The following is an 18,308-nucleotide window of genomic DNA, read 5'->3' as shown; positions in this document are numbered from 1 at the left end:
TTTTCCCTGCTCTGTGATCCTGCTTCCCTCTCTGCCGGCTAAGGGAGGAGACACCAGCTGCCTTCCAAGTTGTGCTCAGGAGCTTTGTCATCATAGTTGTTATTGGTAATAATAATACTTGCCAATGTAAGCCTCGGTTCTACCACTGAAACGCGCTGAACAGTTTAGACCCGGGCTCTTCCCTTTGTCTAATAGTTGTAATCATGTCCCATGGTCTCCTAGGGCGTCGGAGACAAGCGAGCAAGACTGCATGGAAGGGTTTTTACACGAAAAAGAAAGCATTAAACATGTGAATTGTACGACAACGGTAGATAGGGCATAGGGTGAAGAGGAGTAAGAGGAGGAGGGAGAGCGGGAGGAGGAAGAAGAGCACGAGTGGGGAGGAGGGGAGGGGAGGGGGTGGTGTGGGGAAGGGGAAGAGGGTTGTACCCGCCAGGGCGGGCCCCAGCCTGTGCCGTCCCACACCTGGTGCTAGCTCCAGCTCAGGTACTTGAGGCCGCCTCTCCTCGGGCAATGAGGCGCCGGGAAGTCCCCCGCATCTGATAATATCCGGGCTGCCGGTTGCCGGGAGGTGAACCGAGGTAAACTCTCCGCGCGCGGGGCGCAGTGTACATAGTAACCAGCCCTGAGTAAACGTTCGTCATATTCCTATGAGCTGCTCCGGAGACTGTCCTACGGGGCTAGCAGGAAAAGGAGATCGGCTCTCTCCGCTCCCGGTGGAAAACGAGAAGGTCGCCAGAGGTCCTGTTTTGGGGGGATCTAAAGCCCCCGCCCCAGCGCTACAGCCCAAGCCCCCTACAGGCTGGAGACCAAGGACCCGGAGGAGCGGAAGAAGGGCGCGCGCGCGCGCGCGGCGAGACACCCCCACCCCGGCCCCCGCGCGCTCCTGCGCGCCCCCCACCCGGCCCGGCCTCCGGCGCCTGCGCCGCCGTGCGCGCGCCCTGCCAGAACAGGCGAAGACGAGGCGGGCGCGCGCAGGGACCCGGGAGCGCGCGCGGCGCCGGCAGCCTAGCTCAGCCGGGACACCGCCCTAGTCCGCGCCTAGGCGGCCGCTCTCTCCGGCGTCGAGGGCGTGGCGGCGAGGCTGCTGCTGCCCGCGGCTCCTGGCTTTGCCCTCGGCCCCGCCTGCCGCCTGCCAGGCTCTCGGAGGCCCCGCAGCTCGCGGCGCCCGGCTCCCCGCAGACCCGTCGGACCGCCAGGGCTCGTCCGCTGCCCTCCCGGCTCGGGTCCTGCGGCGGCGGGGCGTGCAGGTGAGGCTCCTTGGCGCCCGCCCTCTCCAGCAGGTTTGCACCCAGCGCGGGGCGGGGGTGGGGCGCGGGGCGGGGGCGGGGGCCGTGAAAAGTTAAAAATAAAAAAAAAGGAAGAACCCAGCCCCAGAAGCCCGGGAGGGGTGGGAGCCCCGAGCCGCGGGACCCAGAGATGCTGGGTCGTCGCAGCGACGTCGCCTCCCGCCGCACCCTTCTCGCGCGCTGGGTCTAGTCTGGCAGCCTCGAGGGTGGTGTCTTGGAAAACAAAACAAAAGTGTTTTGTCTTCTCCACCAACCATTTTCTCCCACCAAGTGTTTGACTTTTTGAAAAGCCGACAGGCCCAGCCTGCCTCTGAAGGCAGGAGCGGTGCATGGGCGCCTGGAAGGTGGAAGCCCCCTGTCTTTCTCCCTTGCCCCGCTGCCTCCACGGTGCGTGGACCACTATCGCATCAGTGACTCCCTAACTTCTTGAAACTTGTCTGTCTGCTTCTGTCCGCCGCCTGGACAGGTAGGGCAGGAGTGATCTGTTCCAGGTTGATTCGTCTAGCTTCCGTGCAAAATCTGATCATCTCCTTTAGAGATTAGGATTCTGGTGTAGGAAGCAATCCAGATCCGTGTTTCAGATACAAACAAGGATTATTTAAAGTGATGTTTTCCTGTAGTGCTGAAAGCCAAAAATACTTGCTTCCACTTGTTGGAAGCCACTGAGTACACCACATTTATTTGAACTTTTCATAGAAGTCTCTGATGTACTGTTTGGCAAAAGAAGCAATTGATTTATCGGTAGCTGTGATTACATACGATGTAAAGTAATTTGTTCTAAGACTGTTTCATTGGCTTTAGTTCAATATCTTAAGCTCTGTAAACACGTAATTCAGCAGCTAGATATGCATCACACAAATGTGTTCTTTTTGGTGGGGATTTAAATTGATCTTCTAGAAATGGGCTTTCCATGCAGAAAGACTGTGAAAAGCCTGAAAACTGAGTCTCTTTGTTAGCCAGGTCATCAGCTTTACATTTTACTGCATTGGCAAGCCTTGCCTTTTTCCTTTTCTTTTCTTTTCTCTTTTCTTGTCCTGTCCTGTCCTGTCCTTTCCTTCTTTTTGAGGCATAGGCCTGGCTCTGTCACCCAGGCTGGAGTGCAGTGATGCAGACACAACTCACTGCAGCCTCAACTTGCCAGGATCAAGCGATCCTCCCACCTCTCAGCGTCCCGAGTAGCTGGGACTGCAGGTGCCGGCTAATTTTTTGTAGAGATTGGGTCTCACCATGTTGCCCGGCTGTTCTTGAACTCCTGGGCCCAAGCCTTCCGTCCACCTCTGCCTCCCAAAGTGCTGGGATTACAGGCATGAGCCACCGCGCCCGGCCTAGACCTTTTTTCTTAGCCTGGAAACAGATTTCAGTGCTTTTCTAGGAAACAAGATTTTTCCTGCTGTTGAAATATAACGTTTGTAAAGGTTTCAAACGTGAACATTAGGTAACAGACAAGATCAGATTTTGTATGGTGTTAGAGTTGTTGGTTGAAGGACTTAAAACATGAAAAATAGCGTGAACCGGAAATCCATTAGCCTGAAGCCTGTGAAATAATGGAAGCTCTGAAGTTCAACACCATTTGTTACTTAGAAAAAAAAAAACCACAGAAGGTGGAGGTAGGACAGCAGTCTCCACTTTCTCCCTAGAATGTAGAAGTTCTATCCAGGGGAAAGGAATTACACACAGCACAACAAATAGCATCAGTCTTATATATCTCAACTTCAGTTATTCTTTAAAGCCTGTTGTTTTCATGTGTTTTGTAGGCTGGTTGTTGTTGTTGTTTATTTCTATCTGTCTCTTGCTAACAAATTCCTGGTGGAGTGGAACCTCAATTTTAACAGGGCTAATTCTAGGTTATCTGTGAAAACAGGACATGGGTCACTGAAGCATAAAAAATACAAAAATCAGATCTTCACCTGTTTTACTTTACCGTCGCACCAAATTTTTCTTACACACAGCTACTAAAAAATAGTACAGTTCTGCCTGTAAGTGGTAAATGAGTAGAGAATAGAAGGTAGGGCTTTGTGATAGCCGTTTGGAACTTCCCATTGATGGTCCTAAGTGGCTTTTCATTGTTGTTTTTGTTTTCTTTTTCTTTTCTTTTTTTTGAGATAAGTTCTCCTTCTGTTGCCCAGGCCGGAGTGCAGTGGTGCAAACACAGCTCACTGCAGCCTTGGCCTCCCAGGCTGAAGTAGTCCTCCCACCGCAGCCTCCTGAATGGCTGGGACTACAGGTGTGCACCATGTATTTTTTTGCAGAGACGGGGTTTTGCCATGTTGCCCGGGCTGGTCTTGAACGCTGGAGCTCTGGCAGCCCGCCTGCCTCCACCTCCCGAAGTGCTGGGATTACAGGCATGAGCCACCACACCAGTCCAGGTGTTTCGTTTTGTTTTTTAACTTAGTTGAAATTTATAATTTAGAAGTTTATAAAAGGAACTTAGTAGCCCAAAGCACCTGTGTTTATTTTATATATTTTATACATTTTATGTATTTTATTTTGTTCATTTTATAAATACGGAAAAGCCAAGTGATTTTTCCCAAGGTTATTCAGCAGGATGCTTGTAGAGCTGATAATGGAGCACTTGTTTGCTTCCAGTATTGCTTGCTAGCATTTTTAACACACACACAAAGTAAAAAGTGCTTCTAGCTAAGATATTGAAATGTTCACCAAGTTGGGAAGCTTATTAATTTGAAAAATTATTATTTTAATCCTGGAGGAGAAAGAATTTGCCTTTTCCTGATCAGAACAGAAAATGCAAGATCCATGCCATGTGCTTGACATTTTGCCTTGATAGGTGACTTTTATCACAGGCTTGTTGTGGCAGACCAGATGGTCATGCTACTTGGAGTTTTTCCACTCATTTGATATTTCCATGAAGAAACAATTTGCCAGAAGCCAGCCGCAGTTACAGTTGTGCTGGAGATGATGGGAAACCTGGCTTAGCACAGACTTTTGCTTACAGGAGCTGGAGGATATTGGTTCAGCCCGCTCTGCTGGGCCAGTCAGAAGTTCCCTGGATTGGTAAACTGAGGAACAGTTGAGTCTTCTGATGGTTGGAGCGGAGCGGTAATCATACCACTGCACTCTAGCCTGGGTGACAGAGACCCTGTCTCTAAAAAAAGAAAAAAGAAAGAAATATAGATATCTTGGGACAAAAGACAAATAATTTGACAATAATCTAAAAAAAAGGAAGGAAAATAGCTAAGACGTTATTAGGATAACTGACAAAATTTGAATCCAGATTATGCATTTGACAAATTATGTATTAGATAATAGTATTATATCCATGTTAAAGTTCCTATTTTTGATAAATATCTTATGGGTTATGTAAGAAAATTATCTTGTTCTTATACACTGAAGTATTTGGAAGTAAAAGGGGTATGTTCCATCTTTCAATGTCTCAGGAAAATGCACGTCTATAAAAATAGAGAAAGATAAAGCAGATGGACAAAACAGAAGGAATTAGTGACTCTGGGTAAAGGATACAGCGTACCCAAGTTCCTCGTGCTATTCTTATAACTTCTGTTTGAAGTTATATCAAAAAAAAAAAAAAAAAAGGTATTCAAAATTGAAGGTAGAAAACAGGAAATGAAGGTGTGACATTCTAAGAATTTTTTTTTTTTTAAGTCAGGTGAAGGATTGTTTCCTGTGTTCTGTTTTTTAAAATCTTTTTATGGGTTAGACGAGGGAACTTAAAAAAAATCTTATCAAGAATAGGTTGACTTTCTCAAATTTCAAAATCTAGTCAGCCAAGCTTCTCAACTTGTCAGCCTCCAAAAACCCAGGCACAGTATTTTCTTTGCGTCTTTTTAATGGGTTGGGAATAGGATAGAAACATTAGTGCCTCTAAGAGATAAGACACCAAGACAGCCCGCCTTTAGAGATACTAAAAGTAAATTGCTTTGGTTTTATCATTTCCCTGCCTAAAAACCCACAATGGCATGCTGATAGTGACATGGTTTTTATGTCAAAACTCTGTAACCCTACTTTCTTGGCAACCTGGCCCATACCTGCCTTTCCGACTGTCTCATGCCACCCCCACCAAACACCTTGCACCTTAGCCATGCCGGATCACGTGAACATGAGGGTCCTATTGTCTTCCTGCCTTTGTTCACGTCCTGCTGGCTTTGCATGGAATACTCCCCATTCTTTTCCTCCTGAAATTCTGTTCATCCTTGAAGTCTCACCATCGCCTCCTTTGGGAAGCTATCTGTAATCCCATGCAAAATTCAATTTACCTGTGTCTGTGCTGACATATCAGTGGGGTCACCACAATGCTACCTGCTTTTATTCAGCCTCCCTTATTAAGCATACACTGTGAGCGGGAAACTGTGCCAGGGCCTGGGGCTTCACAGATACAGTCTTGTAGCTAGGAGTGATTTGTAAACAAATAATCACAACATAAGTGTGTATAACAGAAAAATGAACCAAGCACTGTAAGAGCTAAGTCCACCTGCTAACTTTGTCTTGAAGAAAAGACTAATAGCCACAGTGAGATACAGTATCACTCCCTGCCCTGCTCCCCCAGGGCCCCTTTCCCGATTGGAGATTTCTGGCACAATAAATGAGTAAGTTAAAAACAGTTGTTGTACCTGTGGGCCACCCAGATAGATATATTCAATAGAAAGTGAAAAATACGGCTGGGTGTGGTGGCTCACGCCTGTAATCCCAGCACTTTGGGAGTCCGAGGAGGGTGGATCACCTGACATCAGGAGTTTAAGACCAGCCTGCCCAACATGATGAGACCCCATCTCTGCTAAAAATACAAAAAGCCGGGTGTGGTGGCACGTGCCTGTAGTCCCAGCTACTCGGGAGACTGAGGCAGGAGAATTGCTTGAAACCTGGAGGCAGAGGTTGCCAGTGAGCCAAGATCGTGCCACTGCACTCCAGCCTGGACAACAAAGACGAAAAGAAAACCCCTTTCCAAAAAAAAAAAAAAAAAAAGAAAGAAAGAAATTGAAAAATACAAGACTAGAACTCAGGAGAGAGAGTGAATCCTGGTATATAAATTTGAACGTAGCTATATAAATCAGTGATTTTCAGGGTGTGTAGGCAGGAAAGACCAACAGGCAGATCACAGTCTCTTGGGGACATGGTGCTTTTCCAAATTACCTATCCTCCTTATTGCTCAAGGTTCTGCTCTGGCTTCACTCCCAACTTTGGTGACATTCATCCTCTCTTAAGGTCGTTGCATGAAATGAGAGCCAGTATTGACACAGGTGTGTGTGAACCACAGGGAGGCAGGAACTTAGTTGAGAACCTCTGGTGGTTAGGCAGCTAAATACTCCAGTGTGGATAAAATCACCCAGGAGAGGAAGATGAGGAAAAGAGGATGAGGATGTGGAGAAAGAGGAGGCAGTAAAAAAGATAGAGTTGGTGAGAAAGAAGGACCAGGAAGAGCCAAGACCCAGAAGGCAGGGACACAGGAAGGTCCAAGAATGAGTGGAATAGGCAGGCCGGTCATGTGCTACAGATATAGGCTGAGACTTGACACTGGGTTTCAACTACAGGCTTGTTCGGGGATGTCATGGGTTTTGTTACAGATCGTTGTAATAAAGCCGGACACACGAATTTTGGTTTCCCAGTGCATATAAAAGTCTTGTTTACACTATACTATAGTCTATTAAGTGTGCAATAGCATATGTCTTTAAAAAATGTATATACCTTCATTTAAAAAATACTTTGTTGCTGAAAAATGCTAACAATTGGCTGGTGTGGTGGCTCACACCTATAGTCCCAGTACTTTAGGAAGCTGAGGTGAGTGAATCACTTGAGCTCACCAGTTCGAGACCAACCTGGGCAACATGGCAAAACCCCATCTCTACAAAGAATACAAAAATTAACCGGGCATGATGGTGTGTGCTTGTAGTTCCAGCTACTTGGGAGACTGAGGTGGGAGGATCACCTGAGCCTGGGAAGGTCAAGGCTACAGTGAACCATGATTACGCCACTGCACTAGAGTCTGGGCAACAGAGTTAGACCCCCATCTCAAAAAATAATGCTGACGACTGAGTCGTAATCTTTTTGTTCGTGGAAGGTCTTGCCTTGAGGTTGATGGCTGCTAACTGATCAGGGTGGTGATGCTGTAGTTTGGGGTGGCTGTGGCAATTATTAAAATAAGACAACAGCATTTCGTGACAGATTTCTCTGTAGTGTATGATGCTGTTTGATAGCATTTTACCTACAATAGAAGTTCTTTCAAATTTGCAGCCAATCCTCTGATCTCTGCCATTGCTTTATCAACTAAGTTTATGGAATATTGTAAATCCTTTGTTGCCATTTCAATGATGTTTACAATATCTTCCCCAGGAGTAGATTTTATCTCAGGAGACCACCTTCTTTGCTCATTCACAGGAAGCCAACTCCCATCCATTCAAGTTTTGTTTGAGATTGCAGGAATTCAGTCACATCTTTGGGCTCCACTTCTAATTCTAGTTCTCTTGGTATTTCCACCACATCTGCAGTTATTTTCTCCTCTGATGTCTTGAACACCTCAGAGTCATCCATGAGGGTTGAAATCAACTTCTTCCCAACGCTTGTTGATGTTGCAATTTTGACCTCCTCCCATAAATCACGAATGTTCTGAATGGCATCTAAAATGGTGACTTCTTTCCAGAAAGTTTTCCATTTACTTTGCCCAGATCCATCTGAGGAATTGCCGTCTCTGGCAGCTGTATACTTACGAAATGTACTTCTTAAAATAGTAAGACTTGAAAGTCAGAGTTACTCCTTGATCCATGGGCCGCAGAATGGATATTGTGTTAGCAGACATGAAAAGAAATCTCCCTGTGTATTTCTGTCAGAGCTCCTGGGTGACCAAGCGCATTGTCAACGAGCAGTAATATTTTGAAAGGAATCTCTCTTTTTTTTTCTTAGCAGTAGGTCTCAAGAATGGGCTTAAAACATACAGGAAACCATATTGTTAACAGATGTGCGGTCATCCAGGCTGTATTGTTCCGTTCATAGAGCAGAGGCAGTGTAGATTTAGCACAGTTCTTAAGGGCTGTAGGATTTTTAGAATGGTGAATGAGCATTGGCTTTAACTTATAGTCACCAGCTGTGTTAGCCCCTAACAAAAGAGTCAGCCTGTTCTTCGAGGCTTTGAAGCCAGGCATTGACTTCTAGCTATGAAAGTCCTAGATGAATCTTCTTCCAATAGAAGGCTATTTGGTCTATATTGAAAATCTGTTAAGTGTGGCCACCTTCATCAGTGACCTTAGCTAGATCTGCTGGAGAACTTGCTGCAGCTTCCACATCAGCACTTGCTGCTTCGCCTTGCACTTCTATGTTATAGAGACAGTTTCTTTCCTTCAGCCTCATAAATCAACCTCTGCTAGCTTCAGACTTTTCTTCTGCGGCTTCCTCAGCTCTCTCAGCCTTCATAGAAGTGAAGAGAGTTAGGCCTTGCTCTGGATTAGACTTTGGTTTAAGGGAATGTTGTGGCTGGTTTGATCTTCTATCTAGACCACTCAGACTTTCCATATCAGCAATAAGGCTGTTTTTGCCTTTTTAACATTTGTGTGTTCACTGGAGTAGCACTTTCAATATCCTTTGGGAACTTTTCCTTTGCATTCACAACTTGACTGATTGGTGCAAGAGACTTAGCTTTCAGCGTCTCCGGATGAATCTTCCTCAGTAGGCTTAATCATTGCTGACTTTTGATTTGAAGTGAGAGACTCACGAAGCTTCTTTCACTTGAGCACTTAGAGGCCATTGAAGGGTTATCAGTTGGCCTAATTTCAGTATTGTCGTGTCTCAGGGAGTAGGGAGGCCCGAGGAGAGGGAGAGAGTCGGGGGAATGGCCCCAGTCAGTGGAGCAGTTAGAACACCCACAACACATACTGATTAAGAACACTCATAGCCAGGTACCGTGGCTCATGCCTGTAATCCCAGCACTTTGGGAGCCGAGGTGGGCAGATCACAAGGTCAAGAGATCGAGGCCATCCTGGCCAACATGGTAAAACCCTATCTCTATTAAAAATACAAAAAATTAGCTGGGTGTGGTGGCGTACACCTGTAGCCCCAGCTACTCAGGAGGCTGAGGCAGGAGAATCTCTTGAACCCAGGAGGTGGAGGTTGCAGTGAGCCAAGATTACCCCATTGCACCCCAGCCTGGGGACAGAGTGAGACTCTGTCTCAAAACAAAACACCCACAACATGTATTGGTTAAGGACACCTGCATGTATTCATTGATTAAGAACACCCACAACATGTATTGATTAAGTTTGCCGTCTTATATGGGTGCAGTTCATGGTGCCCCAAAACAATTACAATGGTAACATCAAAGATCACTGACCACAGATCAACATTAACAGATACAATAATAATGAAAAGGTCTGAAATACTGTGAGAATTACCAGAATATGTCAAACATGAAGTGAGCACATCCTGTTTGAAAATGGCACTGATAGACTTGCTTAATGCAGGGTTGTCATAAGCCTTCACTTTGGAAAAAATGCAGTTCTGTGTGATACAGTGACGTATGGTAAAATGTGGGATGCCTGTTGGGAAGCCGTTGCCGTCCACGAGGAGGGCAGCTGCAGCCAAAAGGTAGTGCGGAGGCCAAACTGCACCTAATTCAGGAGTGACTAGAGCAGAGGGAGCGCGGCAAGAAGATATCACATTTCCCAGGAGCTGGTAGGAAGGTGAAGGAGAATTAGGGCCAGTGTGAAGGGAGGGTAGAATCCGGATGGTAGGGCTTGCGGGAACACATATGTTTGCTGAGGAAGAGGAACAAGTGGAGAAGGAGGAATTGAAAGTATAGCTGACAGTTTGGGAGGCCGAGGTGGGCCAATAACTTAAGGTCAGGAGTTCGAGACCAGCCTGGCCAACATGACAAAACCCCGTCTCTACTAAAAATACAAAAATTAGCCGGGCGTGGTGGTGCATGCCTGTAGTCCCAGCTACTTGGGAGGCTGAGGCAGGAGAATGGCTTGAACCTGGGAGGCAGAGGTTGCAGTAAGCCAAGATCGCACTACTGCACTCCAGCCTGGGTGGCAGGATAAAATTCTGTCTCAAAAAAAAAAAAAAAAAATTAAGTACAGCTGACAGCTGATGGAACAAAGTTCTGTAGGAGAACGGGTGCTTACCGTTGTTGAGGAGGAGAAATGCTGGCTTTGCTGGGAGTGACTTGAGGGTAGGAACCATGTTTTCTTCACTCCCCAACACCAAGCAGTAGGCGCTCAGAAAATGTGTACACAAATGGGTAGAGATTTTACTTCTTAGAAGTAGTCTTGATTAGTATTATAGAATACCAAAAACCCTCACTATTTTTATTCTATAATTGCCATTCTGTATTGTACTGTGTATAAGCAATGTATTTGTGACCTTCTGTTCTTTGAAGTAAAAGTGAAAACTCACAAATCAGGTGGTATTGAGGTAGTAATCATAATCACTTAGTTTGTCTGTGCCTGCTACTTATTTCTCAAATTCTGCCCCTACATCTTGAAATGTGTCATGTCCAAGACTGTCTGCTCAGTGGATGTGATGTGCAATTCATTGGAAGAGGCAGACATGCACAGAAACAGTCTATGAGAGACAGATTCTGTCCTGTTATTCCACTCAGGGACACTGTCAGCTTCAGACATTTGCCTTAAAATTGGTTATTTTTTAAAGTTCAGAAAAAGGGGCTGGGCGCAGTGGCTCATGCTTGTAATCCCAGCACTTTGGGAGGCCAAGGCGGGCGGATCACGAGGTCTGGAGATGGAGACCATCCTGGCTAACACAGTGAAACCCTGTCTCTACTGAAAATACAAAAAATTAGCTGGGTGTGGTGGCAGGTGCCTGTAGTCCCAACTACTTGGGAGGCTGAGGCAGGAGAATGGTGTGAACCCAGGAGACGGAGCTTGCAGTGAGCCAAGATTGCGCCACTGCACTCCGGCCTGGGCGACAGAACAAGACTCCATCTCAAAAAAAGTTCAGAAAAATGACATCTTTTTATTTTTTTAAATTTTTTGTAGAGGCAAGGTCTCACTATGTTGCCAGGCTGGTCTTGAACTCCTGAGCTCAAGTGATCCTTTGATCACTGCCTCAGCCTCCCAAAGTGCTGGGATTGGCCAGGTGTGATGGCTCTCACCCATAATCCCAGCACTTTGGGAGGCCGAGGTCTGCAGATCACCTGAGGTCAGGAGTTGGAGACCAGCCTGGCCAACATGGTGAAATCCCATCTCTACCAAAAAATATAAAAAATTAGCCAGGTGTGGTGGTACACGCCTGTAGTGGAGGCTGAGGCATGAAAATCGCTTGAACCCAGGAAGCAGAGGTTGCAGTAAACCGAGATCGAGCCACTGCACTCCAGCCTGGGCAGCACAACACGACTCCATCTCAAAAAAAAAAAAAAAAAAGTGCTGGGATTATAGGTGTGAGCCACTGCACCTGGCTCTCTTTTTGATTTTCTGTGTTAAATTTTGCCTACTGCAAATATTTCAGATATTAACAAAGACTGATTTATAGACAGCTTTTGATTCTGTGTAACTTAATTCTTTCAAGTGTATTCAAAAAGAACAAATTGGTTAGGAGAGGTACAGTCAGCTCATCACAGACCATATTTCAGGGTGCAGATGGTGAGAGAATTAGTGTGGGTTGTATTTGGCTGTGCCAGTTACACTGTTGTAGATGGAAAACCCCAAACAAATATGTGGAGGCTCTTCTGGTTCACATTTTTCTTTCTACTGCTTATAAACTGGAGTACATATTGATATGATCTCATTTTATATTACCCTTTTTTCCATAAGTTCACTAGAAAATGTTTTGCCTTTTTTTCTTAATAAATCATTGCCAGTGAAATATGTTACATAAAATATGCTAAGCAAATCAAATTAGCGTATCTAGAATTCACTTATGAGGACTGAAATGCTTTGATTTAAATACTGATTTAGCTTTCTAAATAAGATTCCTTCATTTGATGAATTGCAACCTGGAGACATTGATTGATTGGAACATTATTTGGCCTTCAGAGTTTTTACCTCTGCGTTTTCTTTTTATTAACAGTGGGTGCCTGATCCTAGGACTATACAGACGGAAAAGGCCCACTTTGGAGGATAATGCTGAGGGACACTATGAAGTCTTGGAATGATAGCCAGTCAGATCTGTGTAGCACTGACCAAGAAGAGGAAGAAGAGATGATTTTTGGTGAAAATGAAGATGATTTGGATGAGATGATGGATTTAAGTGATCTGCCTACCTCACTTTTTGCTTGCAGCGTCCATGAAGCAGTGTTTGAGGCACGAGAGCAGAAGGTAGGCATCTATCCTCCCTTTCCCTGCATTTGTAGCATGTTGAATGTGTGTGGATTTGGGGAGACAGAGCATGACTGGTCCCTGACAAATTAAGTATAGAAAATGTATGTCCACTTTTAGGCCAGGCGCATTGGCTCACACCTGTAATCCCAGCAGTTTGGGAGGCTGAGGCGGGCAGATCACCTGAGGTCAGGAGTTCGAGACGAGCCTGGGCAACATGTAGAAGCCCTGTCTCTACTAAAAATGCAGAAACTAGCCAGGTGTGATGGTGCACACCTGTAATCCCAGCTACTCGCAGGGCTGAGGCAGGAGAATCACTTGAACCTGGGAGGCAGAGGTTGCAGTGAGCCAAGACCATGCCACTGCTCTTAAGCCTGGGGGACAGAGCGAGACTCCGTCTCAAAAAAAAAAAAGAAAGTGTATGTCCACTTATAGATGTTGCCGCAGAATTTTTATTGTATTTTTAGAAGAGTGTCAGTCTGCAGCAGATAGGAAATGTTTCAAAACCAGTCCTTCTCCATAGACACTTTGAGAAGCACTGGCATTTAGTGAACTCTGAGTCAAGTCTTATTCAATCCATTTACTTATTTATTCACTTACTCATTTTCGGAGACTATAATTAAAGAAAACCTGGAGGTCTTTAGCCGGGCTTCCTGTTACTTGGGAGTGCGTTCACAAAAGAAGGAATTCAGCTTTTTCCTGGGGCTGATTTACCTAAAACCTATTAGGACTATTTATGATTTTGTCGTAATAAAATTGTTCACGTTTCTTGTATTAGTTTCTATAACTGGGGAAAATGATTGAGTTTATTTTAAAGATTCCTTTAGTTCATTTATTATTTACCTAGAAAGAGAGTTGTGTGTGTGTGTGTGTGTGTGTGTGTATTTTGTTTTTCCCCCTCATGACCTCACAAAAGGCTATAGGTCTTAGTCCCACAAAAGTAAAATAGCTCTGCCACCGGGATGTGTTTTCCATGTTCTGAGGCTTTTTCTCAAAACGCTATCGCTGGCCCTTTAGTTTTCAGCCGATGCACCCAAAATATTTCCCTTCCAGTGACTTTCTTGGAGCAGAACTTCGATACCATTTAACTCAGGACATACTTGAGTGCCTACAATGTGCCAGGCACTGGTGCCAGTTGCTTCAGGGGATAGAGTGTGAGTCATGCAGCTTCTGTCTCATGGTGTCCAGCCCTGTGGCAAAATCAAGGCCAGGCAGCAGGGATGACAAGTAATTATGATATCAAATGGAATCTTAGTGCCTTTAGAAACACTTGAAAGTGGCCGGGCATGGTCGCTCACGCCTGTAGTCCAAGTACTTTGGGAGGCCAAGACAGGTGGATCACAAGGTCGGGAGTTCTAGACCAGCCTGACCAACATGCTGAAACCCCGTCTCTACTAAAAATATCAAAATTGGCTGGGCGCGGTGGCTCAAGCCTGTAATCCCAGCACTTTGGGAGGCTGAGACAGGCGGATCACGAGGTCAGGAGATCGAGACCATTCTGGCTAACACGGTGAAACCCCGTCTCTACCAAAAAATATGAAAAACTAGCCGGGCAAGGTGGCGGGCACCTGTAGTCCCAGCTATTCAGGAGGCTGAGGCAGGAGAATGGCGTGAACCCGGGAGGCAGAGCTTGCAGTGAGCCGAGATCGCACCACTGCACTCCAGCCTGGGCGACAGAGTGAGACTCCATCTCAAAAAAAAAAAAAAAAATTATCTGGGTGTGTTGGCAGGTGCCTGTAATCCCAGCTACTCTGGAGGCTGAGACAGGAGAATTGCTTGAACCTGGAAAGCGGAGGTTGCAGTGAGCCAAGATCACGCCACTGCACCCCAGCCTGGGCAACAGTCTCAAAAAAAAAAAAAAAAAAAGAAAGAAACACTTGAACACTTGAAAGTATAGGGCCAGGCACGGTGGCTCGTGCCTGTAATCCCAGCATTTTGGGAGGCTATAGCGGGCAGATCACTTGAGCCCAGGGGTCCATGACCAGCCTGGGCAATACAGTGAGACCCTGTCTCCATAAAATAAAAAAGTAATAATAATTTAGAAAGTGTATTGAGGTAAGAAAGGAGGAAGGATCACAGCCAGTTGGAATAAAAGATCTCACAGGGAGGTGGCATTGGAGAAGGGCTGTGAGAGCTGGGTAGGATTTTAGCAGGGAAGGGAAAGGGAATTTTGGCCACAGGGAACAAAATGAGAAAAGAGCTGAATCGGGAGAGTGTGGGCCATTTCGGGAGTAGCGAGCCATTCTGTGTGCTTAGCACATAGCTGATACGTGGCCAGAGTCAGAAAAATCGGGCCAGAAGAGTAAGTATGGGGCCGCCCAGCACAACCCAGAGCTTGCCCTTTTGTGGGAGACGGTCGGAGGTTTTCTGAGCACAGAGCGGCCATCAGAACTCCATGTCGGGAAGCTGAGCCCGCAGCACGTGGATGGTGGAGCGATGGGAGAAGAGGGCAGAGCAGGGAGCTCTCGGAGTGCACCCACCTGGAGATGACCCACCCGGAAGTGGAGCAGGGAAGGGGCTGCGGTCACCAGCTTTGTGTCTTTCGGGGTTGTTTCATTTACAAACGCTGTTTGCTCTCCCAAGTCCAGTCATAATTTAGACATTTTGAAATCATCCTTTTGAGTTTTCTCATGCTTTCTAAGAGCTCTAAGTTTTTATGTTATAAATAAGTTAACCTTGTTGTTTGTTGTAAAAAACCAGATGAATTGCCAATTTATGTTAAAATTATATACGTAGGAATTCTCTCAAGAAACCTCACAATCTTTTCTATTTCTACCTTTTCTTTTTAACTGTAGCCTGGGAAATTTTTAACCTGCAAAAAGGGTGAGTCCTTGTTGGGTTTCAGTTCAGTTTTTAAACCATTTGGGGATTATATCTAACCTAAATTTATACTGGATATCATCCCAGCAGAAATTCTAATAACAGCAGTTCAGTGGACTTCCTAGTAAATTGTATTGAATAACTTTAACAGTAATATCTGAAATGACTAAATATAAAATGTTTTTATTATAGTTGTCTATAGATCATCAATTGGATATAAAATATGGACAGAATCAAGGCCAGGCATGATGGCTTATGCTTGTAATTCCAGCACTTTGGGAGGCCAAGGCAAGAGGATTGCTTGAGGCCAGGAGTTTGAGACCAGCCTGGGCAACATAGTGAGACCCCGTTTCTATTAAATATTTTTAAAAATATGGGCAGAATCAAATGTTTCCTTTACATTTTTCTTCTATCAGTGTCTTATTTTGTTGTAGTTTCTCCTGAAATCACCTGCTTATTCAGGTTATCTATGAATGTGCAAAAAATAAAACAGTTGCTTTTGTTGAATTATAGGCAGAATAATCCTGATTGCAATGAAACACTTTAATTTCAAAAAATAATTTCTGGCTGGGTGCAGTGGCTCACAGCCATAGTCCCAGCACTTTGGGAGGCTGAGGCAGGTGGATTGCTTGAACCCAGGAGTTCGAGACCAGCCTGGCCAACATAGCAAGACCCCATCTCTATAAAAAAAATTTTTTTTTCCTAACTTGAAAAAGTTTTTGTCTTCATAAGCTTCTAACTGTTGGAGTAAGCTTTTACATTCTTCCAAACAATAAAGTAAATAACACAGGTGCTATTATCATGTAAAGGTAAATCTTTGCTCTAGATTGTTAGGTTTGGCTCTATGTTTTTATCAGTATTTCTTAATAGTGTTGGGGGGATAATAAATCATAGGAAAATAAACTGTAAGAAAAATAGGTGGAGAAAGGGACTTACCTTTGAATGTGTATTTCTCAGCTATAGGGTTGTTAATTTCATGCATGTGCTGTGCTAGTCAGTCACTCCATCAGGGGTGCAGCAGGCTTAGTGCTTCATTTTTCTTTGACAGATTGGATTTGTCCCAAAGTGATTGTATTTGCTTGTTTGTTTTTAACGCCAGTTTTTTTTTTTTCTCTGTCTTTTTAAAAAGCGACAGGATCTTGCTCTGTCACCCAGGCTGAAATGTGGTGGTGTGATCATAGGTCACTGCAGCCTTGACCTCCTGGGCTCAACCAATCCTCCTTCCTCAGCCTCTCAAGTAGCTGGGACTACAGGCATGCACCAGCACATTGGCTAAGTTTTCATTTTTGTTTATTTATTTATTATTATTATTTTTGAGATGGAGTCTCACTCTGTCACCCAGGCTGGAGCGCAGTGGTGCAGTCTCAACTCACTGCAACCTCTGCCTCCTGGATTCAAGTGATCCTCCCACCTCAGCCTCCCACGTAGCTAGGATTACAGGCATCTACCACCATGCTCGGCTAATTTTTTTGTATTTTTAGTGAAGACAGGGTTTCACCTGTTGACCAGGCTGGTCTGAAACTCCTGACTTCAGATGATTTTTCTGCCTTGGCCTCCCAAAATGCTGGGACTACAGGTACATGCCACCACACCCAGCTAATTTTTGTATTTTTAGTAGAGACAGTTTCTCCATGTTGGCCAAGCTGGTCTCAAACTCCCGACTTCAAGTGATCTGCCCATCTCAGCCTCCCAAAGTGCTGATATTACGGGCATGAGCCACTGTGCCTGGCCTGATTTTTTTTTTTTTTTTTTAAGAGACAAGATCTTGCTATGTTGCCCAGTGTTCTGACACTGAATCCGGCAATTCTCAGGTGGGTTCTTACTGGCTCCCCAGCAGATCAAGCCCCAGTTGCCCACAGAGGGGACAAGCTTGAAAACATGACCTGGAAGGACAGAGAATGGGCTTGCCCTCCTTCCCAGTGCCACCGTTCCCAGGCCTCCACTCTTGTCTCATGGGGTTGCTTCCCGAAACCAACAGTGTGTGTGCCTTTGCCTTGCCTTGCCTCTGCTTCTCCAAGGAGCCCAGGTTAGGCACAGGTAAAGCTTCCAAGTTTGGTTGTGGTTATTCCTCTTATGTAAGGTGCTGTCCCAGGCTCTCAAAATAAAAAAGGCAAATTTTAGGTTATGCAAAAAGGATAAAGACTAATATAAAAAACACCCACGTGCCCACCCAATTTAGCAAATGAAATTTTACTAATACAGTTGAATCCCCTGTGTCTCCTCCCAGAGATAACCATCATCCTGAACTCAGGTTTCCCATTTTCCATGAAATCTGTAACCTTTAATAGGTTTAACCGTATGAAATTGCTATATTTGTTGGTCAAATGTGGTCAAATATCAGCATTTATTCTGATTTAGCTTGATACTCTGTGTGTATGTACACACACTTTTTTTTTTTTTTTTGAGATGGAATCTCACTCTGTTGCCCAGGCTGGAGTGCAATGGTGCGATCTCAGCTCACTGCAACCTTCACCTCCTGGGTTCAAACGATTCTCCTACCTCAGGCTCCCAAGTAGCTGGGATTACAGGTGCCTGCCACTGCGCCTGGCTAATTTTTTGTATTTTTAGTGGAGATGGGGCTTCACCATGTTGGCCAGACTGGTCTGGAACTCTTGACCTCAGGTGATCCGCCCACTTCGGCCTCCCAAAGTGCTGGGATTTTAAATTATCTGTATTTGAAGTCGATGTGATTTGTCTCTTTAGAAAGGAATCTATGTAAAAGCTGTTAGAGCGAATAAGTGAATTTAGGAAGATTGTAGGATATGGGTTCAGTGCACAAAATCAACTGTCTTTGTAACAGTAAACATTTGGAAATTGAAATATCTATAGATATTTTAAAAATCCCTAAATATATATACACACATATATTTATGCAAATATGTATACACACACACACATATATATAAAGGTATGTCAGTCTATATTATTTCAAATATATACACACACACACACACACACACACATATATATA

At 45.0% G+C, this 18,308-nt stretch overlaps 1 protein-coding gene across 3 annotated transcripts in view; it reads left to right on the top strand.

The window, feature by feature from the left end:
* Positions 1 to 469: 469 nt before the first annotated feature.
* RCAN3 (RCAN family member 3) overlaps positions 470 to 18,308 on the top strand; it is a 38,369-nt gene continuing 20,530 nt past the window's right edge. The window contains exons 1-2 of one of the 3 annotated variants that reach the window (XM_023219638.3): positions 470 to 581; positions 12,270 to 12,517. In XM_023219638.3, coding sequence (XP_023075406.1) covers positions 12,323 to 12,517 — 195 coding nt within the window. In that variant the 5' untranslated portion in view covers positions 470 to 581; positions 12,270 to 12,322. Of the gene's footprint in view, positions 582 to 1,015; positions 1,284 to 12,269; positions 12,518 to 18,308 lie in introns of those variants that run through there. The other 2 variants (XM_023219637.3, XM_023219635.3) reach the window with 2 other exon arrangements.

This window comes from Piliocolobus tephrosceles, chromosome 1 (assembly GCF_002776525.5).
Source record: "Piliocolobus tephrosceles isolate RC106 chromosome 1, ASM277652v3, whole genome shotgun sequence".
NCBI lineage: Eukaryota > Metazoa > Chordata > Mammalia > Primates > Cercopithecidae > Piliocolobus > Piliocolobus tephrosceles.
This window is presented reverse-complemented; position numbering and strand designations above follow the sequence as displayed.